Raw genomic sequence first — 24,431 nt, 5'->3', positions numbered from 1 at the left:
ATTTCCAGCCCCACCCCAGAGCCCTCACCCCCTCCTGCACCCCAACCTCAATTTTGTGAGCATTCATGGCCCGCCACACAATTTCTATTCCCCGATGTGGCCCTCAGGCCAAAAAGTTTGCACACCCCAGTTGTATAGGCCCCGACTCCGGGGCTGGAGATACGGGTGCCAATTTTCCAGTGTGCCAGAGGGTGCTCACTGGCTCTGCCACAGGCTCTGCCCCCACTCCACCCCTTCCTGCCCCCTCCTCTGAGCCTGTCATGCCCTTGCTCCTCCCCTCCCGCCCCAAGCCTCCTGCACGCCACGAAACAACTGATTGGGAGTGCGGGGGGGGGGAGGCGCTGATTGGTGGGAATGCTGGTGGGCGGGAGGCACTGGGAGCGGGGGGGGAGAGCTGAAGGAGGTTGCTGACGTATTACTGTGGCTCTTTGGCAATGTACATTGGTAAATTCTGGCTCCTTCTCTGGCTCAGGTTGGCCACCCCTGCACTAGTTCATCTGCCAACCTTCCAATAAACCATTGGATTTGGGCAAATAATGTATGACAAGAGTGCAACTAGAATTCATTACTATCAACAGTATTGCATTGAAGTCTCCTGTGAATATATAATGATGAAGTATGTATGGTATAGTCCATTATTATTACTTATAGGAACAGAAGTGTGGAGATTATAGTTTTACAAAAATAAAATATAACAAACATCTCAGCTGGCATGTTATGTCCCATATCTGGTGTACATAAGCAAGGGGTTACAAACTACCAAACACCCTGTTGCCAGACGATGTACTCGTGCTTTCCCGGAGGGATAAGAATGCTTCCTTATGAATGGGGTTAGACAGACAGACAGCTGGCTCTGTATAGTGCTAGAAAATGAGTATGAAGTTCAAGAAATATGGAAAGTTTTACAGACAAGTAAAAAAGCCAAAGTAAAACAACAGGCAAGCCAAGTTTTATGAAAGAAGTCTGAATCCCTTTCCTACATTGTATTTCCTATCACCATGATGCTAAACTAAAAAAATCATAACATACTGTATTGGGGGGGACTCAACAGCAAAACTACTAGAGGAGAACATAAGAAGGTTAGAGTAGCAATTGCTGGATGAATGGGATACAAACAACTAGAAGGACGTAAGCTTCTTGGAGAAGGTATTGTCTTTTTCTTTGTGAAACAGTGAACGCTGTATTGTTGGTGCCAGGGCTTTGGAAGGTCGCCTGGAGTTGGAACACCGAGCAGTGGAGCTGCAGGTTTTTGCCCGGAGCTGGAGCAGAGCCGGAGCACAGAAAATCTTGGACTGCTCCAGTTTTTTTTTTTTTTCATTTTCAATCCAAAATGAATGATATTTAGCAAGAAAGTCCTAAAGGTGCCAAAAAGTTTCTGATTGTATAACAATTGATATTAACATCTACTTTACCACTTTACATAATATGTCACAGTTATTCTCACTTCGGCCGAAATCAAGATTTAATGTACAGATACAAAAATTACAAAGTTTTTTGGAGAGATGTTTTATTAAAGAATCAGATAATTATCAGACATCCGACAACACTGCAGACTGCTCCCACCCTTGTGCCAAGGTTAGGCGAGTACGTACTCCCGTAGATTAGTTAGATAAGTATGTGCTGATACTTCTTTTGTAAGCGTTGATCAACGAGACTCGCTGAGTGCTGCAATTACGGAAAAGTGTGATGCAAGACGCAACATTTAAGATATCACAAACAGGTATATTGCAAAAAATAATAATGTTTTTGTTTATTGATATATTAAGATATCACAAGAGATATTAACCAGCGGATTTGATTGCTCCAAATCCCTGGTTGGTGCTAAGCAAGTAATGTTAAAAAAAATTATTCACATTGAGAAAATCCACAAAGAGATGGAAAACAAAAAGGGTTTTTCAAAAATATCTCAACCTCTTTGCTGTATGATGCTCACCTTTCTTAAAGGTCAAGTTCCCAGGTAAAATAAATTAAAACAAAGCATCACTCTCCTTCTCCGACAGATTAAGCCAAGAAAAACCTCTTTCCCTGGTTGTTTTTCCAGTTTCTTCCATTTATCTTGGCTCAGATCTGTTATTTGTTGGAGACAATTAGTCTTTCGCCTTTTATCTTTTCACCTCCTCCACTTGAAAATCCACAGAACTTTAGATAATGGGCACATATATACCATCAATGGCTCCACTGCAGAATCATTGGGCAGCACAAAGAGATTCATCACCCATTAAAAACTGCATCAGCACTCCTCCAGCCCTGCATGTAGATTGCACACTCCCCTTAAGAAAGTTCACTGCGCTTTCTCCTGGTACCAAGCTACTGCCAAAATGTCCACCTCCATTTCTTCCCCCTGACAAAATGAGAGGAGCATGAGTGCCAACATCTGGTACACGTAGGTCATTGCTCCAAGTTGGAGCCATGCCTTGCCACCAGTTGGAATGAAGACAGTGGTTACAAATCTGGAGGATGCTAAGCTAGATGTGGTTTACTTTAATGGGTGGCTGGGTTCATACTACTTCCGTGCAGGATCCCCAGAAGGGACAGGCAAGTTCTCACACAAAACATGTCAGGAGCCCAGCTGCAGAGATGGGGCTAAGGCCAAAAGACACAGTCTCCACTGGTGTCATGCTGAAGGGACAGGGTCAGAGTCAGTGAGCCATCCTGACTCAGAATCCCAATGGATTTGCTGAGGCTGGGATAGTGGAGCAGGGGCAGCACAAGGGGCTAGTAGCACGAAATAGGGACCTGAAATTCAAAGCCAGGAGTGAGGTGAGGTATCAGGAAATGCAACAGGGTTACTCCTGGGGGAATTCTGTGCCAAATTTTTTAAAAAATTCTATGCATAATATTTTAAAATTGTGCATATTTTAATTGTCAAAATAACACAATATAATCATGCCAGTTTCAATTATTTTGGTAATTTATTTCAAAGTACCTGTCAGCACATATGTCTGTAACGATACAGACCACAAAAAAGATTCAGGAAATGATTTCTGGCAACTAGATTCCTTACTAGGCATAATAATACAGAAGTCTGAGTAAGAATTCATTTAAACTACAATACAGAAATGTATTTCCCGCACCCCTCAGAAGCAGTGCAATGGTTTGGGGGGTGCAGGGAGTCAGGGGTAACGGCGGAGCTGAGGGAAAAGGAAGGAATTGCTGAGAAGGAGTGTGACGATGTGCAGTCTATATAGTTTTATAAAAACATGATAATAAGTGACTATAATGTAATTGGGATATGCTTCATGCAAAAGGTCTCTTGTAAGGTATCATTACAAAGCTTATAATCTACTGAGTGTGATCATCCTATTTGTATAAATGTACCACTCTTGTATCTGAAACTAGAAATATAAAATATAACTCTGAGGGCCTATTTTAATTATGCAAAGTGTGGGCCACTAATGGTGGTTTGGAATCTTGATGACTCCCATTGTCTGCAGATGGCTGTGTTTACCTGTGAGTCTTCCTGTATATGTGTGTGCTGGCAAGTGGGTAATGAAGTCTTGCAGTGACATGTGATCATGTCACCTGAATGGGAATCCATCTTTAACCTGGTGTTTTTCCAGTGGGGGGGGGGAGGGGGGAGTGGAAACCCAGAGGGACAAAGGGTTCCCACCTTATGCAAAAGATATATAAAGGGGTGGAAAAGAACAGAGGGGGAGAGGAGCCATCATGAAGAATCCCCTAGCTATCACCTGAGCTGGAACAAGAGCTGTACCAGGGGAAAGAATTGTGCCCAGGCCTGGAAGGAGTCCATTCTGAGAAAAAAAACTTACTGAAGCATCTCTGAGGGTGAGATTATCTGTATTCAGTTTGATTAGACATAGATTTGCGCATTTTATTTTACTTTGCCTGGTGACTTACTTTGTTCTGTCTGTTACTACTTGGAACCACTTAAATCCTACTTTCTGTATTTAATAAAATCACTTTCTATTTAGTAATTTACTCAGCGTATGTATTAATACCTGGGGGAGCAAACAACTGTGCATATCTCTCTATCAGTGTTATAGAGGGCGAACAATCTATGAGTTTACCCTGTATAAGCTTTATACAGGGTAAAATGGATTTATTTGGGTTTAGACCCCATTGGGAGTTGGGCATCTGAGTGCTAAAGACAAGCACACTTCTGTGAGCTGTTTTCAGGTAAACCTGCAGCTTTGGGGCAAGTAATTCAGACCCTGGGTCTGTGTTGGAACAGACGGGAGTGTCTGGCTCAGCAAGACAGGATGCTGGAGTCCTGAGCTGGCAGGGAAAACAGGAATAGAAGTAGTCTTGGTACATTAGATGGCAGCTCCCAAGGGGGTTTCTGTGATCCAACCCGTCACAAGGAGCCTGGGAGTGAATCATTTGGATCGTTAGGTATGGGTGGGAGAAGTATGGAACAGGGTTTTTGTCAGGGGAAGAATTATCAGGGAGTTGGGGAGCCTCCCCCATGCAGACCGTGGCTGACCCCTGGCCTCTCCCATTCAGTCAGGCACATCTACCCCTGTCCATGTGTGTCCCTGCACCCCCACACAGCTAGCCCTCCTCCCCCATCCCCATGTGTCCCTGCACCCCCACTATCCTTCCTCCCTCCCTAAGTGTCCCTGTACCCCAACTCAGCCCCCTCCTCCTAACCCATGTGTTCCTGCACCCTCAATCCCATTCAGCCCCTGGCTCAATGCTGTCAACCCACTAACTCCTGTGCCCCCCTCAGCCCTTCTGAACCGCAGTCTGTGTGACCCCCTAGCAGTTCCCTGTGCCCTGCTCGGTCTGTCCCGCCACCTGCCCCCACAGGCAGGGTGCTGTGAGAAAAGCAGCCTCTCCTCCTCCCTATCCACAGCTGGCTGCCCTCTTTTCTGAAACCAAAGCAGCCCCAGTGGGCAAAAACTGTAATTGAAGCACCTCTCTGGCAGAATTTATTTTCTGTAGAGAAAAAAAATTCTGCAGGGGACATGAATTCTGCATGTGTGCAGTGGCACAGAATTCCCCCAGGAGTACAGAGTCTGCTTGCAGCAGCAAGCTGTGGTCCACCTAGTTGCATATACAGCCTTCAAGTGTTTTCCCCAGGTCTTAAATAGCATACCTGAGCCAATTAGGAGATTCAGTATGCACCACCAATTAAGGCCTCTATGGCTGGGGCATCCAGTGATGCCTGAGCAATCAGGGCTCCTGGGCTGCTGTTCCCCGCTTCACCGAAGTTATCAAATGGCTGTGTGGACAGGAGCCAGCAGATGCGAATTCTAGACCCACAGATCCTCACAATATATTGCAAAAGCATTCATAGAGCAATGCAGTTTACTGAAGTTTACATAACCATGGGATGTGCCGCCAGAAGTCTTAGTGCCACATACAAGTGAGTGCAGCATCAGTGTGGATGTACAACATTACAGCAACATCACTCAGCACTTGACTGGTATTGTGTACTGTAGCCATCCTCCCTCATGATAGGCTAATATGAAGAAAGTTACTTAAGGGTAGATCACACAAACTAATTCTGCAACACAGATGTGCTCTTAGTTTACGAGAAGGTAAAAGGATGTCTCTTTCTGCCAGTAGTCACTAGATTAGAAGAACTGCACTGAAAAAAGACACTGCAAGTGTTAGGAAAAATCCCAAATCTAATGCTTTGAGCACAAGACTATGAGTCAGAAAACATGGATTCTGCTCTTGACTCACCAACAGATTCATTGTAGCACTCAGGGCAAATCATTTAACATCTCTACAGTGAGAAGTTAAATTGATAACTTCAGCTTCTCCATCTGTAAAGACGTTGATTAGTACTGCAAAGGGCAGTAATAATTAAACTCTCATACATTGCTTGGAGATCCTCAGTTGGAACGTGCTACATAAGGACAAAGTACTATTATTCCATCAACATCAGAACTGGCTTCTGGTCTGGTATCTTGAGTCTAATAGTGGCTAATGCTAGACATTTCAGAAGGTGATGTAACCCTCCTCCCACCAAATGCCATCAGTGGGTAATATTATATACATTTAACTGGACAGTTTATGTCCTGAGGCAAGAGGAAACAGTATGTAAAAGCAGCTGTCTTGGGTACATGTATTCCTGGAGTTAATGCTCATTTCACACAATCAAAAGATTAGGAAAACAGGATGAGAAAATGTGGATTTATTTCCTTTATGCAACTTTTCTCCGAAAGGAAAATTTATAGCTGAACAGCCAACATTTATCATGAGGACTAATATAAGCCATTAAAGTGGAATTATTAAATAAGGAACTAACATCAGTAGAGGACATCCTCTTAAGAGAAAACCAACCTCTCCAACACAATACATGGCCCTAGAGAGCAATAATACAGTACAAGAACAGGTATTTTATGATCAAGTGGGCAAATGAGCTACAGATGCCAATAAATGCTGATAAATTGAGAGCAAGGGAAAGAGATACTAAAATCTTCAAATAGAGGATAATATCTGAAGACATGTTGTGACAGGGTTCTGGCTAGTAAACCCTGAGCCAGACCTCTGTCATGCCAGCTCCAATCAGGAAAAGGGAACTGGAGCTGGCTGAATAAGTCCAGGCCTATATGGCAAATGGGGAACAGCTGCCGGCCTCGTTAGCCAGGGGCTACATAAAGGCAGGAAGGAAGCCAGAGGGAGAGGAAAGGGAGGAGCCAGGGAGTTAGAGGCTGCAAGCCTGACACTGCCTGTAGCAACAAGGTGGTGGGAACTTCTACTGTAAATAAAGAGCTCAGGTGATAACACCAAAGCAGAGGTCTCTGGCTCATTTGTGGGTGCAGAAGTCGTAGAAGAAAGAGGAGCCCACCTGTGCCCTGTTACACGTGGGGGCTTGTCTGGGACCTGAGCCAATGGACGTGGTTGGAGGCCCGGAGATTGAGGAGACCCTGCAATGGCTCGTCAAACAGCAGAAGGAGATGCAGAAGGCCATGCAAGGCTTCCAGCAGTCCCACTAGGCTGAGAGAGAGGCCTTGCTAACCTGGTGGGCAGAAAAGCCTATAGGACTTTATAAGAGAGCAGGCCAGCGTGCAGCACCAACACGTAGGGGATGGCACCCGGCCGCCTGGCTTGGGACTCTGTAAAATGGGCCTGGCAGATGACCTGGATGCCTTCCTCAGTATGTTTGAGCAGGTAGCCATGGGCGCTGGATGGGATAGGGCAACCTAGGCCCTACAGCTGGCTTCTTACCTGGTGGGAGTAGCTCAAGCGATGGACAGGGGATGTGCGGTCCTGGGCATTTACCTAGAGACTGATGGACTGGGCCACCCGTTGGCTGAGGCCCGAGATGCAAACGGTGGGGGAGATAACAGATGCCCTTGTCCTAGAACAATTATTACAGGGCCTCCCCAAGAATATCCGAGTCTGGGTCAGGCAACATCAGCCAAGTACGGTCGATGCAGCAGTCAAGCTGACCGAGGAGTACACAGAGGCAGATATTCCCCGAAGGGAAGGTCGACCCTATAAAGACAGAGTTGGGGAAGAAGCTGAGGGAACCCATTCCTGGGAAAGGCCCCGAGAGGAAGGAGGAACCCCAAGGAGCTCCCAGTAGAGCTGGCGTGATTGTTCTGCTGGAAGTGCGGGCACCCAGAACATAAAAACGGGGACTGCCCAGATACGGAATGTGGCTGGGCCGAATTTTGTGGCTGGACTAATGTTGGAGGGCGGACAAGGGGGCAGAGGCTGTTCACCATCCCAGTGAGGGTGGGGAGGAAACCCCATAGGGTCCTGGTGGATACAGCTTCAGCCTGCTCGCTCATCCAGAGGGGGCTGATAAAACCGCACTGGATAATTCCAAGTGCAGGGATGGCCCTGGAGTATATCCATGGAGACAGGAGATACTGCCCGGTGGCCCTGGTGCCCCTAGATGTGCTAGGCAGCTTTAAATGGAAGCAGGTTGGGGTAATAGAGGGGTTACCGTACCCTGTTATGTTGGGTATGGACTGGGGCCCTCTCCCCCGAAGAAAAAGGAAAGGTTCCCTGAAGGGGGGGACCCCTAGACTGAGAAGCCCCGAGAAGGAAGAAGAGCAAGGTCCTTGAGGTAATGAACATGAGAACCCTAGACAACAGAGCCTGGATAGGGTAGACAGAGGAGGTGCGGGGGAGATGGCCAGCCCAAGCCCCATAGAGGGAGAAAAGGGTCAACTGGAGCTCCCCACACCGCAGCTCCCAGGAGAAGAAATGGGGGCCCCTGTTGGTGGCTTGGGAGGGCCTGGGGTGTCCAGCAGGAGGTCAGGATTGACCTTGACCTCCTACTGGAAGAAAAGGGGATAAAGGAGAAGGGACACCCGCAGGGGTCAATTGGTGTAAGGTGCTGTGGGTGGCGGCAGAGCTATGGGGACATCCACTCCCCAGTGTACTTTTTGTGAGTGGGGGATGAAGGAACCCACAGGAGATGATGCAGGTGATCTCCTGAAAGAGGGGGAGAGGTTTCCCCGGACAAACCCCACCGGATGAGAGCAGAGAGGTTGGAAGGACGAACCTGGCAGTTCATAAGGGGGAGGTGTGTGACAGGGTGCTGGCTAGGAAACCCTGAGCCAGACCTCTGTCATGCCAGCTCCAATCAGGAAAGGGGAACTGGAGCTGGCTGAGTAAGCCCAGGCCTAACTGGCAAACAGGGAACAGCTGCCAGCCTCGTTAGCCAGGGGCTACATAAAGGTGAAAAAGTGAATTTGTGAGGAAATTTCCCACTCAACCCCTTTTTTTTGGTAAAGAAAAAAAATTATCACCTCTACAGCTGATTGACTTTACAAGGAAAGAGTTGCAAACAGAAAAATGATTATTTAAAGACAAAGTGAACATTTTTAGAAAATGTTCAGTATCTCAAATCAAACACTGGATGGGTCAGATCCTCGCTTCAGACAGACACACACAGTTGCTACTGACTTCAGTGAGAATTGGACCCACCCATGCACCCACCTTAGAATTACACTGGTGTAAAAAATGGAATAATGCAGTGATGCATCAGGCCCTACATTTGGAGACTATTTTGCAAATGGGGATTCCTAGCTTCCACTGGAAAATGGTAACTATTTAATGCTTTCTGGATGTATTCTTCCTGTAGAAAATCCTGCTGCACAGAGTAACAACATCCAATTTGCCTTGCAACTTACTTACATTTGTTTCCTCATGAGCCAAATCCCATCATGCATTCTCTGGGCTGCTTATTTATGCTCACACACATTTAGGAACTAACAGCCAGTTAAACCGCACACCTGCACAGCTCTTCACCTCAAACCACAATACATGAAGCTTTTAATCTCTGCTACATTAGCTGCCAGAAAATGGAGAAATATAGACCGCCTCCCCAATGATGCGGAGAGATGAAAAGCACAAGCCGCTCACAAAAATATGACTATCAAGAGTTACTTGATTTGGGGATCCATAGGCTGAGCACATTAAAACATAGAGCTAAGACTCCTAGCAGAAGGAATAGGGACAGCTGTCTAATAAGACCTGCAAGAACAAAAACCAAAATGTGCAGGAAATTTTACTGGCAACCTCTCAACATGGACCATAAGCACGTGCACTTCCTTTGTAGTGTATTTTTAGTTGCTTTACACTTAATCTGAGTGTGGAACAAATTACTGTTTGGCGCTACTGTGACAGAGTTGTTTCTCTTTAACAACTCTTTTTGGAGAGTGAGTACGAGTGTATACAGAGAATATTATATTACTCAACTATACAGGTTCAAGGGGAGGGAGCCTTTAAAGCTCAGAATCTGCACTCTCCCCCCCCCCCCCCTTTCACCTAGTGCCTGTATCACCAACACCATTAAGTGCTCTTTAAACCCTAAATCAATTGTAACCATAGTTTCCTCTAAACCGGTAAGTCAATTGAAAATTAAGGGCAAGATTCTGTAAACTGAGGAAGCCTTGAATTTCTTGTTTAGTGTTCATGTATGAACTTTTCCCTTTATATTTAAAAAAAAAAAAAAGGGGGGGGGGGGGCGGGGGAATTCCATGACACAAAACTATGTTAAGGTTCAGAGTAAGTAGCAGTAATTTAAGGGTAAAAAAAGTTATGCAGATATTATAATTATCCCAGGAGCAAACATTACAAACCCAGAACATTCAGAGCTAGGGTTATATTTAAATATGAAATTCAAATATGATAAAGTACAGAAATGAATAGTTGACACCCAAGCAACATTAATCTACCCTTGGCATAATCATGAATGTGACCAACCACCCTAATGTGATTTTAAAAAGTAACTTCAATCTAATCTGGAACCAATGCCTTAATCATAATCACAGCCACTGCATGTTATCACTACCTGGCAGAGTTGGAGACTATATCTGTTCTGCTGTGAAGATTTTGCACTTGTGTAAGCTCATTTCCTGTACGTACGTCAACCTCAGAAATATTTTCTGCAATGCATAGTATGAGCACAATTTCATTGATCAGTTTCCTGTGTTTTCATGTACTGCACTCTTTTGAATACAAACTAGATGTAGAAGACATCAAAAGAGCTAAACACACCTTGTTAACCACTGACAGTCCTTCGAAAAGTACAGAAAAAGATTAGTTGAAAAAGTGATATTAATGCTGGTGAAAGGTTCTGGGTTGACAGCCCTAGAGACTGAAATCCATTGTACATAAAACTGATACAATACAGGTAGCAGTAGTGTAAGCATTGCTCCCATTGATGTGCCTCATCCCTAACTTAATTAATGGTGCGGTGTCAGTTGTAAATGTGAGATTGAGTCTTCAGGAAGCCTAGACTTTGAATACAATAAGGGTTAGCTTTCTGACTGCTGGAGAAATTTAAAAGGTATTTTAGTGATAATTCATGCGCTGGAAATGCGGAATCTAGTCTACTGACTTCAGAGTAGTCAATGAGAGTGGAGAGCAATGAAAAGCTAGTGGCGGAGTTCGGTCCTTAGCACACCCAAAGACCCATAAGAAACACTTCCCGCCAGTCTGCAATGAGATGAGCCTGCAGTCTTTTGTTAGATAAAAGTCCCACTGATGTTCATAGGAGTTTAACCTGTCTAAAGACTACAAGCTAGGATCTAAGAAGAAATGCTGTCTCAGGAGAAGGAATCTGGCATTCAAGAATGGGCATTACACAATTTACACAATACATTTTACTAAACACCATTGAACTATGCCCTCTTTTCTGTACTTCCAATTGTAAGATCTTGGACCACCAGGTTATTGGTGCATAAATAGCAACTTTCTCCAGCGTAATCAACCTCCTATTGAGTTTGATTCCCTTAGCAATATCATTATCGGTTGTTTCTGAAGTCACAGCTTTGCAATTTGCTTCCACTGAAATGGTTGTGAAGTGCACTGGATTGGTTTGGGGTTTTATTTTTCCCCACTAGCTCCCTGCCCCTCCCCAATTTATACAGTGTTTTTAATTTGGTTGTAAAGTTCAAAGCAAGTATAAATTATTATTTCATACAGTGTGACCAGCAGGATCCCCAGGCGGCCCTCTCAAACACATAGACAATAGAATATTTTCTAAAAACGCATCCCTGTCAGGGGTCTGCACTTAATCTTACCTCAAGTAACAGAGCCGTAAGGCAGAAATGGACTTACGAATTAGACCTTATCCTGAGCTGGCTGCTTTTTAGGGTTTCTCCATTCAGGACCCTCTGTCCCTCCTGCTAGCACTCTCTTGCCTCAGATTGACTCTCAGTCATTATTCTCCATTCTGGCTAAGATGCGGTAATGGAGGGGAGCAGAAGGAGGGGGAAAAGGAAAGTGCCTCCCAGTATTCTCAGCCTGCTGGGGATCTGCAAGACTGACAGTCTAATTTAGCACAGCCACAGGGCTGCTCTAATCTATGCTCAGTCTGCCCATGGCCCAAAAACAGTCAGAGCACATTGGCACGCTGGTCCTGTCTTTCCTCCCTTTGGCATATGCTGGAGGTTCCAAGTGGGGGAGGAGAAAGCACATAGGGCAGTTCTGCCAGCCCTTACAGCAGGATTATTTTGGTGTTTGTTCGGGTTTTGTTTTTTTACACAGGGGAGAGCCACTGGCTTTAAGGCCTCTTTATAGCCCTATAAAGTATAAAGGGATCAGAGGATAACAGTGGACCTAATGAAACTTACCTAGTCTGTCTGCCAAGGGGAGTCAACAGAACAGCTCTAGACTTCCATACATACTGGGCCCCTGAAGCTTGACAACTAGTTACATACAATATAAATATTTTTAAAAACTGACATTCTCCAAAGCAGAACTTCTAGTGGAAGAGTCATCCTAAACCATTACCCACACAGGCAGAACTGTGGTGCCCACTATGAAATGGCAGATATTAGGATCTGGCTTCCCGGCATCCCTCTTTATGTGCAGAGGGAGGCAAGAACTACAAGAAAAGTGGTGGCTTGTTGCCATGCGGCCAAATCTTGCTACCAATGAAGTCAGTGGCAAAACCCTTGTGAATGTCAAATGAAGGCCAGGATAAGAATAGGCCTTATCAAGACTGATTATAACCTTTGGTAGCATTTATTTTTCATTTCTGATTTAAGCCTGGGCAGCTAAAAGGGAAATAATTACTTAAGCCTAAAACAGAAGTGTGCACTGGGCTGGCACAGCAAGCAAAGAATCAGGAAGGGCAGGCTGATTACCAGGGTTATCACTACAATTTCGTCCCAAATACCACAGTAGTCAACAGTAACACACAAGGAAATGCTGAAAAAGCACATGACAGTTCAACTGGGCTTTTTTAAAAACAATTGCACAAATCTGATGGGGCTTTTTAAAGGACATGAGTATAAAGTATGAAGAGAGAGAGAAAAAAAAAATACACAGATGTGAAAAAAGGAAGAAAGGCAAAACTTGTACAGACAAAACAAAGAGGATAAGTAGGAAGGAGGAGGAAAGAAGGAAGAAGCAAAGGCAAAAAATAGCATAGAAGATTAAGCGGAAGAGGAGGAGTTTCTGGGGCGCTCTTGCTGAGCTCCAATTTTCCTGCAGAAATCATAGAATCATAGACTTTAAGGTCAGAAGGGACCATTATAATCATCTAGTCTGACCTCCTGCACAACACAGGCCACAGAATCTCACCCACCCACTCCTGTATCAAACCTGAGCCATTGAAGTCCTCTGTGAAGTTGACATCTGTGCACATACACTGCTTAAAATCACCAATGCATTTTGTAGAGGGGGTAAAGGGCGAGAGGAGGAAAAGAGAAGAACAAAATCTTAAATTGCTTTAAGTTCTAAACATACAAGAAAAAGCGGGGCACTGCTTCGTAGCAGCTTCTGGCAGCTCATCAGCATTAATAAGTATTGTCTGGTTGTTAAGCTCTGACAGTATGCCCGAGCTGAGGTGCTAGGCTTTGAAGTGGCTGCTCAGACCCTTGACTCCAGAACTTTGAAGCGGGCTGGAAAGGACTTACTTGTGAACATTGCAAAAGCTTAATAAATAGGAATAATAAATGTATATGATACAGTCTTTGTTGGGAGGAATTTTCCATCTCTGAATCAATACTGGATGATATTGTTTTACATATGGGAATGGCGGTATGTTGTAAGTGTTAAGGTACACGGATAAATGCCGTTTTTATTTAAATTTAAAGACTAATATCCAGCAACTTTTTAGCAGGCACCGGATGCGGTAAGATTAGGTTAGTTCTCAGGCAGTCCTTTGGACAGTACATAAGCCACCAAATGCATTATGCACCTCCATGATGTTCTGCCCTGAGCCAAATTGGGCACGTTATGTAGTAGGATGCCTATGAAGGATAGGTGTCTGCTGACACCGTCCAGCCATCATGTTTTAGATCTTTGGGGAGGGGGGGGTCCTTTTTCTTCCTGCTTTCACTGGGTCAAAGTTGAAGATGATTCTTGCAGGGAAGTTGGTAGGCATTCGGAGAAGTTGACCATACCGCCTTAGTGAGAGTTGGGTGACTGAGAGAGTGGGACCTGTCTAGTTAGGAAGCAAGTCACTTCACTTGACTTGAATTTGATGTTTCAATCATTCAGAGATGCTTCATCTGAATAGTGTCCAACTTCTTTTCACACTTGACAGTAAGGAGCCATGTTTCAGTCCCATAGGTCAGAATACTGACCACCAAAGCATTATATATCCTCATCTTCATCTCACCGTGGGGTACTGGCGAAGATTTGTTGCACAAGTGTTGCAGCATATGTGTGGGGCCCACCTCTTGTCCTGATCTCCAATTTTGCAGCCAAAATAAAGGTGATAGGCTTTCTTAACCATAGTGGTTATACTGCGCTTTTGTGATGCAAAAGTCACTTCACCACAAACATAGCAGAAGTTATCTGCACTGTTCACACAAGTACGAGGCATCTCTGCTCACTTTGGATAAACAGAAATATGTGTCCCTTTGCAAAAATCAAACACTGACAAATAAGAGAGCAAGACACTGTATGATTTCTAGAGCTGATAGAGGGCAATTTGTTCAGCAGAGTGATGTAAGCTTCGTTATGATTGCATCATCCATGACTTCTAGGAATAACATGATGCAATTCATATCATGTATGATGCAATACCAGCTTCAGATTGCATCATTCATTGTTTTGCCTAAAAAGCAAGTACTGTCCAAACCCAGTCATAGATTTATTCATAGATCCAGTCAAAGATGTATTTTAGTCATTTCTGGTTTAAATTGAGATCCCTTCCCTTTATAACTCACTTATCTTCCGCCATTCCCAAGTCAAGGGTCGTATATACTGACCCAATAGCATATCTTGAAAATTAGAGCCAATCAACAATTTTAAGCATCATTTTCTTTCTCAGTGACCCAGAATTAGTAAAGTTTGACTACATTTATTTCAGAAGCATTTTGGCTGTAGAGCAGTGTTATCAGCAAAATCAATGTCAATGAGGTTATCATCATCATGCAGTATACCTAAAATGCATTTTTTTAGTGTCAATTCAAGCACAGAGTCTATGACAGCATGGAAGCGTTCTGGGGCAGCAACGCATCCTTGTTGAATGCCCAACCTAATTTGGAAGAAGGCAATCCTTTCCCATTTACAAGAAAGCAGCTGGAGGAGTCATCTTATATAAGAGACAGAAAATTCTTCAGAGCTTGTCAGGAATGGCTCTGAGTTTCAGCCAAAGAGATTCCCTGTTAACAGAGTCAAAGGCAGCGTTGATATCCATGAATACAATTTGAAGGGCCTGCTTGAATTCTCTTGCCTTCTTGCTAAGCTATTGACTGTGACGATTTGCTCCACGGCGGAATAGCTGGAATTGAAGCCAGCTTCTTGTGGTCTTCTCTTGCTTCTTAAGATATCAGTGGCTTGGGCCAACAAAGCAGAAGCAAAAAACTTTCCCTGGTATGAACAGACGAGTAATGCCACAATAGTTACAAGAGAGTCTCGTTTGCTGCCTTTACATTTCCAAAGTAATAAAAATTCTTTTTTGCCAGTGGGACAGGACCGACTCTCCAGATGATGCTGAACAGCATCGCATTCACACAAAAAATAGCCGGTCCAGCACTTTTTAAGAGTTTTGCAAGAATTCCACAGATTCCAGGTGCCTTTTTTCCCTTAGCTTTCTTTACATCTCTGTGGATGTCATCAACAGTGAATTTGCCAGCATGATTTTGTGAGGAATGAGTCAACTCAGCAGTGGCCTTAATGTCAGGGACCAAAGAAATTGGGGGTGCATTTCACAGCTGGCTGAAACGTTCACTCCAGCATGCCATTTACTCTGCTTCTGTATCAATTAGCTGACCTGAAATGGGAGTAGGTCATTCACTTGGTACAGTCTCTCTTGTCCGTGAGGTCACAAAAGTGTTTATAAAAGGAGGCAAAATCATTCCTGGCAGACGCTTTCTCAAGTGCGATGGCTCTGGCTTCCATAAAAGCTTTGCAGTCACTATGTATTGCTTTGTTACGAATGCCATCTAGCTTACAATACATGACCATATAACCTATCAAATGAGCCATACGCAACTGTTCCGTGATAGCTAAAGTATTAAAGGAGATCCAGTCCATCCAGGTGGTTTCAGCATCAGTATACTCTGGCAGGGTCTCAAACCTATTCAAGATTTCAACTGTTTAGTAGTTTTGAAAACCATCAGTTTCGAAGTTGGGTAATTCAAATTTTGGTGATCCGCTCATCACTTTGCTTGCACTTTTTAGTCTAAGATGGAAATGTGCAGAGAATATTTTGTGATTGGTGTTACTAAGCTTGGCAGACCAATAAATTCTACAGTTGCTGATGGATGATCTTCAACAAAAGCAGATTACATTCTAATCAATCATTTTCTTTGTTCGGACTTTGTTACTTGACCAAGTAAACTGGTGAATTCCTTTCCTAAGAAACCAGGTGTTCATAATGACAAACTCATTAGAAACACACAACTGTAAAAGACATTCACCGTTGATGTTTAAGGTATCTGGAGTAACTGGTACAGTAACAATTTCCATGTGCCACTAGAACTTTAAAGTCACTAAGGAGAGTGACGATGTCATAATTCGAGATTGGTGAAAGAAGAAAGCAGAATTAATTATAGAACTGTCTTGCCTTCATCAGAAGCTTCACTAGTTGGAGTGTAGCAGAGAATTGTCCATCTTCCATGCTTATGCTGGACCTCAGCTGTAAGCAGGCAACTGGAAATTGGTTCAAATAATCAGCTTGATTTCATAGATTCCAAGGCCAGAAAGGACCATTGTGATCATCTAATCTGACGTCCTGTATAATACAGGCCACAGAACCTCCCCAAAATAATTCCTAGAGCATATCCTTTAGAAAAGCATCCTCTCGAGTTAAAAATTGTCAGTGAAGACTACCATGATCCTTGGTAATGGTTAATTACACTCACTGTTATAAATTTACACCTAATATCCAGTCTGAATTTGTCTAGCTTCAACTTCCAGCCATTCAAATGGGTTATACCATTCTCTGCTAGATGAGTGGTTTTCGTGGGTCGTGACCGAGTGCTGGGTCGTGGAATGTAAGGCACTGGGTTACAGTGGTTCTGGTCAGCACCGCCGACTGGGCCATTAGAAGTCGCTACCTGTTCCAGCACCACGCTGCACCCCGGAAGCGTCCAGCAGCAGGTCCGGCTCCTAGGCAGGGGGGCCACGGGACTCCACGCACTACCCCCGCCCCAAGCACTGGCTCTGCACTCCCATTGACTGGTTCGCCATTGACCGGGAGCTGTCCAAGGTAAGCCCGCGCCCCAATTTCCTGCCCCATCCCTGAGCCCCCCCCCCAAACCCAGGGCCCCTTCCTGCACCCCAAACCCCTCATCTCTGGCCCCAGTCCAGAGCCTGCACCCCTAGCTCAGAGCCTTGACCCACTCCCATATCCCAACCCCCTGCCCCAGTCCAGAGCCCCCCCCCACACCCTGAACCCCTCATTCCCGGCTGCAGCCCTCACCCCCACACCTCAACCCTCTGTCCCAACTCTGAGCCCCTCCCACATCCCAAACCCTTCATCCCCCGCTCCGTTGGGTTGCAGGCAACAACAATTTTCTTCAACTGGGTCGCCAGAAAAAAAAAAGTTTGAAAACCACTGTGCTAGACTGAAGAGCCCTTTATCAAATATTTATTCCTCATATAGACACCTACAAACTGTAATCAAGTCACCCTTTACACTTCTCTTTGTTAAGCTAAATAGACTCAAAGAGCTCAATCACTATAAAGCATATTTTCTAATCCTTTAATCATTCTCGTAGCTCTTTTATGAACCCTCTCCAGTTTATCAACATCCTTCTTGAATTGTGAGCATCAGAACTGGACACAGTATTCCAGCAGTGGTTGCATCAGTGTCAAAAATAAAGGAAAAATAACCTCGTTACTCCTGCTTGAGATTCTCCTGTTTATGCATCCCTGAATCGCATTAGCTCTTTTGGCCACAGTGTCACACTGGGAATTCATGTTCATCTGATTATCCACTATGACCTCCAAAACCTTTTCAGAGTCACTACTTCCCAGGATAAAGTTCCCCATCCTGTAAATATGGCCTACATTCTTTGTTCCCAGATGTATACATTTAGCAGTATTAAAACTCATATTGCTTGCTTGCATCCAGTTTACTGAGCGATCTAGATCACTCTGAATCAGTGACCTGTCCTCTTCATTATTTACCACTTCCCCAATTTTTGGGTCATCTGCAAACTTTATTAGTGATGGTTTTATGTTTTTTTTCCAGGTTACTGATAAAGATGTTAAATAGTGTACAGCCAAGAACCCTGTGGGATCCCACTGGACACTGATCCACTCAATGAAAATTCCCGGTTACAGTTACATTTTAAAACCTATTAGTTACCCAGTTTTTAATCCTATTAATGTGTGACATGTTATTTATACTGTTCTAATTTTGTTATCAAAATGTTGTGATACCAAGTCAAACGCCTTACAGAAGTCTAAGTATATTATGTCTACACTGTTACCTTTATCAATCAAATTTATAATCTCATAAAAAAAAACCATCAAGTTAAGATCTATTTTTCTATACACCCATGTTGATTTGTATTCATTACATTACCCTCTTTTAGTTCTTTATTAATTGAGTGCTGTATCAGCCACTCCATTATCTTGCATGAGATCAAGGTCAGGCTGACAGACCTAAAATTACCTGGGTCATCCCCATTTACCCTATTGGAAAATTGGCATGACATTAGCTTTCCCCCCCAGTCTTCTGAAACTTCCCCAGTGCTCCAAGACTTATTGAAAAATCAACATTAATGGCCCAGCAAAATCCACTTGGCCAAATCCTCAGATTTGTAAACATGATATTTAAGAGGCATCCAACTTCTTCCTTTCTTGTATCCCAAGCAGCTGATCACAGAAGATAGCAGTTGCTTATGCTTTCCTCACTGCAATAAGGAACAAATGTGGGTGGTTTTTTTGGAATGCTCTAATTTCTACAGGGGTTAATGCATTATCTTCAAATGCTGTCAGCATGAAACACTTATGTCCAGCATTATGATGATCAAACATGTCCATAAACCCAGCGTCGTGCACAATGATCATAAACATCTCCAGATCACCGTCTCTCACTGCGTCTGAAATGTTTCAGGCACCTATCATTTTGCAAACAACTCACCTTGAAAGATTCACTCGCTTGCTTTGTGGCTCCCCCTGTACATCCTCCAGCTGGGCACTCATTCTGACAGCCCTGCAAGAAATAAAAAGCAGGAGATACCAAATTAAATGCATGTTGCAAAGAGGCAAATACCTAGTCAATTAATACTTTGCATGACAAAATCAAATCAGGCTTCATCATCACTTGATCAGAATAAGAATATTAGGCACTGTATTTTCCACCATCCTCCTGTTTTGTTTTTTGTTTTTTATTTTTCTTTCAATTGAGTGATTTAATATAACTGCATTTCTGGGCTTTAGCAAGACTGGTTAAATCCCACATTAGCCTTATATGTCTCAGGGTCACAATCTGAGAACAAAAGTGCAATTGTTTCACTTAAAGCTGAATAAATACTCTGGGATTTTACACAATTATATCAGGTCACTGAATCCCCTTTAGAGGCAGACACCTCAGCCTTGTAGTTTCCCCGTGCCTTTATTCAGTGAAAATGACTTGGCAGGGGAAGGGACGGGAGAGAGGGAGGAAACATTTACTCCAAACCATACTTCCTTAATTGAATGAGATAAGCGGTAATGAATGAACATCCACAAAAACAAAATTAGTCATGAATCTATACCGTATTTCTCTTATAGCCATTTTGTGTCTTTTAAGTGCTCCACAAACAAGTGGGATTATATTAGCTAGCAATTGAAGGAAAGGGGAGGGATAGTGCAAATCAGAAGAATAAGCCGACAGGTGCATGACCCACGAAAGCAAATCATCTAGCAGAAGCATCCCATGTCCTCAAAGCAGCTTCCATGTTGCTTTCTTAGCATCCTCTCCCTACCAGTTCTACAGCATTCTGGTCGCAGACATGAAACGCACATTACACACAGCGGCACCTGGGTAAAGAGGAGCGGGGAATCTGACATGTCTTTCTGGCTTTGATCATTGGAGCTAATCAGGACTTTCCAAGACAGTGCTGGAAGGATTAAGGGATGCAGGAAGGATTTGCGGGCAGGGATCACAGGGATGGAATATTTGGGGGATGGGCACTCGGAAGGCTATGGTGCTGAATATACAGGAGGATGGATGAGGGAATAATCAGTAGAATGCACAGGAGGATGGACGGGAGGGAACGGGCATTAAGAGGCTTCAGTGCTAGAATGAATGTGGTATGGGGAGGAGGAGGTTAAATTATAGAACAATTAGGTGAAAAAGGGATTTTGTGCTAGGATCATCTGGGGGAGGGGAATAGCAATGCTGGAATGTTTAAGGGCCAGGAGGAGGGGAAGTTAAGTTCTCTCCCTTGGATCAGATGCTTTCTCCCTGTTTCTCTCTTGCCCCCAAAAATAAATTCAGAAAGCCATGCAAAGTGGGAAATACCTGGCAAGAGAAGGCATCGGCTGCTCCCTGCTCAGCTGTCAATGAGCTTGCCATGCTGCCGGGTGAGCATGCACAGTGCACCTCTTGCTTACTGAAGCACTCTCTACTACCCAGCTGAGGATCACAAGCAGCAGTACAGCTACCACCACCGCTGAAAACCAAGCCCCTAATCATACCAATGCTCTGCAAGTAACTACATGACGTAAGATTTAAACTGTAGCACTGTGTTGTCTGAGAGGCCAGCTCAGTGCCTGGGGGGCCAGGGGTTACTAGTATATGTTGGTAAAATATAAACTAGCCCCACAATATTCTCTCATTAAAATATCCACATACTCCCATATAACTCTCTGTTCAGAAGATGACAGTGATATACCTGTAGCTATTCATCCCATTCATTAAACCAAGAGACAAGTACCATTCTGTCTGGAGTTATGGCAATTTGCATAAATAAGACATTAAGGAGGGAGGGAATGACATAGGAAAATTTAAGCCCCTTGTAGAAACTAGGTGCAAGCAAAATCCTTCATCATCAGATTGAAAGAGCCTTAAAATTAATCCCCACTTGTGAGAGAGGCTCTGCCCCAGATTTGTGAGACTTGGCAGAGCTGTTTATAACCTGTAGACCATGCTTTGTGACACAAGAGCCACAGTTGTGATGGGACATTCATTTCCGTCATAAGTCTGGTTCTGGGCAGTGCGTAACTCAGAACCAAATTTGCTCTGAGCTGAACGTGTAGGGCCCAATCCTGCTCCCTTGTAGCTATGGGAGTTTTGCCACTGCCATCAACAGCAGGATAAATTATGGTCTAGCCATTATAATTTATACAGACACAGGAGAGGGAACCAGGTGAAGGACTAGGTTAATCATTTCAATGTGGCTTAATATGCAAGATTCTTCAGCCAAAGAGTACTGAACTTGAAGAACAACGCAGTGTGTGTCACTGAAGCACAGAAGTTGTAGGAGAGTTTAGTAGTTGAGAGACTAATACAATGTTCTTTCACTTTTGCAGCCCTGTGGTTTGTTTATGGGTTAGAATAGATTACAAATGAATTGGGATGTGGTGGTCTCCAAGTAACCCTTAGTGGATGACAGTCCCAACAAAACCATCCCCACAGGGTTCAGGAAGCTTGCATCTCCATCTGTCCCAGTAACCACATACAATCCCTTGCCCCTTATGCTCATCCTCTTGCTTGTCCTCATCCTTAACCTCAACTCTCTCCTCTGCTTCCTTCCCCTCTGTCACACCACAGCTCTGCCATGGAATTATGGGTCACACACTCATTTAAGACCAGTTAGAGGAGGAATGCAGATACTTTACAAGGAAGAACCCACAATGGGAGAAAAATGGCACATCACCAACACCACTACTAGCTCTTCCTCTGCCTGCACCTGCGCTGGCCCTGGCCAGACAGGCAATCTGACCTGGGGGCTTCTACCAAGGTCCAAGTCTTGACTTCCTGGGAACGCAGCCTGCATGTCCCTGAAGAAAATGAGGCAGGGAGTACCACCTCATGTGAGAAGTCTGTTGCTGGTGTCCTTGAGGAAGCAGGTAAGAGAGCTGCAGGAGGACATGGCTCATCTGCATAGCATCTGGGACCACGAGGACTTCATCGACAAGATGTACATGGAGTCATCAAGGCCAACTACAGAAGCACCAGAGAAGAAAGGAGAACCGGCTGCTGTGCAAGAAGGAGATTGCTGCACAAGGTGGCCAGGCAGCCAGACAGTGCTTCACCCCCCCACCCCACTCCAGATCCCCTGTTCATTGCAGTCAAGAACCACTATGCTGTACTGGCAAAAAGAGGAGAGAAGCAGACCCCAATGACTGAGGAGGAGCCACCTGCCCCCACATCTGGGAGGCTCATGGCCACTGCACCCAAGAGGAGGAGCCATAGGGTTCTGGTGGTCGGGGCCTCCCTTCTGAGGGGGGACAGAGGCATCCATCTGCTGACCTGAAATCCTGGGAGGTGTACTGCCTGCCTGCAGTCTGCATCCAAGAGATCACAGAAAGGTTGCTGAGGCTCATCCATCCCTCTGACCACTACCTCGTGCTGCTCCTCCACATGGGCACTACCGATAATGCCAAGTATGACATCTACCCCTGAGCAGATCAGACCACCAAATCAGGAGGAGATGGTGGAGGAAGCATTTCTACAACAAACAACAGAAATATCCAAAACACAAGACCTGGTAACAATGGGGAACTTTAACTACCCAGACACAGCAAAACACAAAACGTCCAACAAGTTCTTGGAATATATTAGGGACAACTTTCTGTTTCAGAAGATGGAGGAAGTAACCAAGCACACAGACATGTGAGACTTAATCATGACTAATAGGGAGGAATTGGTTGTGAGTCTGAAAGCTGAAGGCAACTTGGGTGAAAGTGATCATGAAACAAAACAAACAAACAAACAAACAAAAAACACACAACAGCCAGGAGTCCTCCTTGTTTTTGCTGATACAGACTAACAAGGTTACCACTGTGAAACCTGTCATGAAATGATAGATATTCTTATTCTAAGGAAAGGAAAAAGAGTGAGAACAGCAAGATAAGGACAATGGACTTCAAGAAAGCAGACTTTTCCTGAGAATAAGATATAAGGGGAAAAAGTAGTTTAGGAGTGCTGGCAACTTCTCAAAGGGACAATATTAGAGGCAAACAGCAAACTATTCTAATATGAAGAAAAGATAGTAAGAGTATATGTCTCTACCAGGAGCTCTTCATTGACCTGAAAATCAAAAAGGAAATTTACAAAAAAAAAAAAAAAAAAAGAAAATATGGACAAATTCCTAAGCAGGAGTACAATAGAAAGCACATAGGGGCAAAAATCAGAAAGAAGGAAAGGGAAGATTTACTTAGTGGGGAAGGAGAGCTAACTGATATCAAGAAGGCTGAGGTGTTTAATGCCTATTTTGCTTCAGTCTTCACTAAAAAGGTTAATTGTGACCAGATACTTAACAATTAATATTAACAACGAGCAGGAAGGAATGCAAGCCAAAATAGCGAAAGAACAGATTAAAGAATATTTAGGTAAATTAGACGTATTCAAGTCAGCAGGGCCTAATGAAATCCATCCTAAGGTACTTAAAGAATTAGCTGTAGCAATTTTGGAACCATTCGTGATTATTTTCACGAACTCCTGGAGGACAGGGCAAACATAGAACTGGTCTCTAAGAAAGTGAATGAAGAGAGCCCAAGGAATTATAGACTAGTCAACCTAACTTCAAATTCTTGGAAAGATACTGGAACAAATTATTAAACAATCAATTTGTAAGTGCCTAGTTGATGACAGGGTTATAAGGAATAGCCAACATGGATTTGTCAAGAACAAATCATGCCAAACCAACCTATTTCCTTCTTTAACAGGATTACTGGCTTAGTGAATGGGGGGAGCAATAGATGCGCTATATCTTGATTTTAGTAGGGCTTTTGTTACAGTTCCACATGACATGCTCATAAGCAAACTAGGGAAATGTGGTCTAGAGGAAATTACCATAAGTAGGTACAAAAATAGTTGAAAGATCATACTCAAAGAGTTGTCATCAATGGATCACTGTCAAACACGGAGGACATATCTAGTGGAGTCCCACAGGGTCATTCCTTGGTCCTGTACTATTCAATATTTGCATTAGTGACTCGGATAGTGGAGTGTAGAGCATGCTTAAAAAATCTGCAGAGGACCCCAAGCTGAGAGGGGTTACAAGCACTTTGAAGTTCAAGATTAGAATTCAAAACGATCTTGGAGAATTGGTCTGAATTCAACAAGAAGGAATTCAATGAAGACAAGTGCAAAGTACTACAGTTAGGGAGGAAAAATCAAATGCACAAATACAAAATAGAGAACAGCTGACTAGGCAGTAGTACTGCTGAAAACATCTAGGGGTTATAGTGGATCACAAATTAGAAATGAGTTAATGGGATTAAGTTACGAAAAAGGCTAATATTCTGCATGAGTTCAAGTGGGTAATAGTAGTATTGCCTTTCTCAAACACTTCTGTAGGATTTCCACTGTAATTCCAGCATAAAGGAAATATAAACTTTATTAAAGGTTATATTAGTCACCTATCAGTGTGAGGGAGCTGTGCATGTTACTCTCTTTAACACTAATGGAGGTTATAGACTTG

General features: G+C 43.9%; 1 protein-coding gene across 3 annotated transcripts in view; it reads right to left on the bottom strand.

Annotated features, from left to right (window-relative positions):
• The window catches only part of BCAT1 (branched chain amino acid transaminase 1), a 99,096-nt gene that overhangs the window by 52,208 nt on the left and 22,457 nt on the right, over positions 1-24,431 (bottom strand). For 2 of the 3 annotated variants that reach the window (XM_054036503.1, XM_054036512.1), the window contains exons 1-2: positions 20,303-20,383; positions 18,938-19,009 (exon numbers count right to left, since the gene is read on the bottom strand). In XM_054036503.1, coding sequence (XP_053892478.1) covers positions 18,938-19,009; positions 20,303-20,356 — 126 coding nt within the window. In that variant the 5' untranslated portion in view covers positions 20,357-20,383. Of the gene's footprint in view, positions 1-18,937; positions 19,010-20,302; positions 20,384-24,431 lie in introns of those variants that run through there. The other variant, XM_054036507.1, reaches the window with a different exon arrangement.

Source organism: Malaclemys terrapin, chromosome 1 (genome assembly GCF_027887155.1).
Source record: "Malaclemys terrapin pileata isolate rMalTer1 chromosome 1, rMalTer1.hap1, whole genome shotgun sequence".
NCBI lineage: Eukaryota > Metazoa > Chordata > Testudines > Emydidae > Malaclemys > Malaclemys terrapin.
Note: the sequence above shows the minus strand (reverse complement) of the source record. Positions and strands in the feature narration are given on the sequence as shown.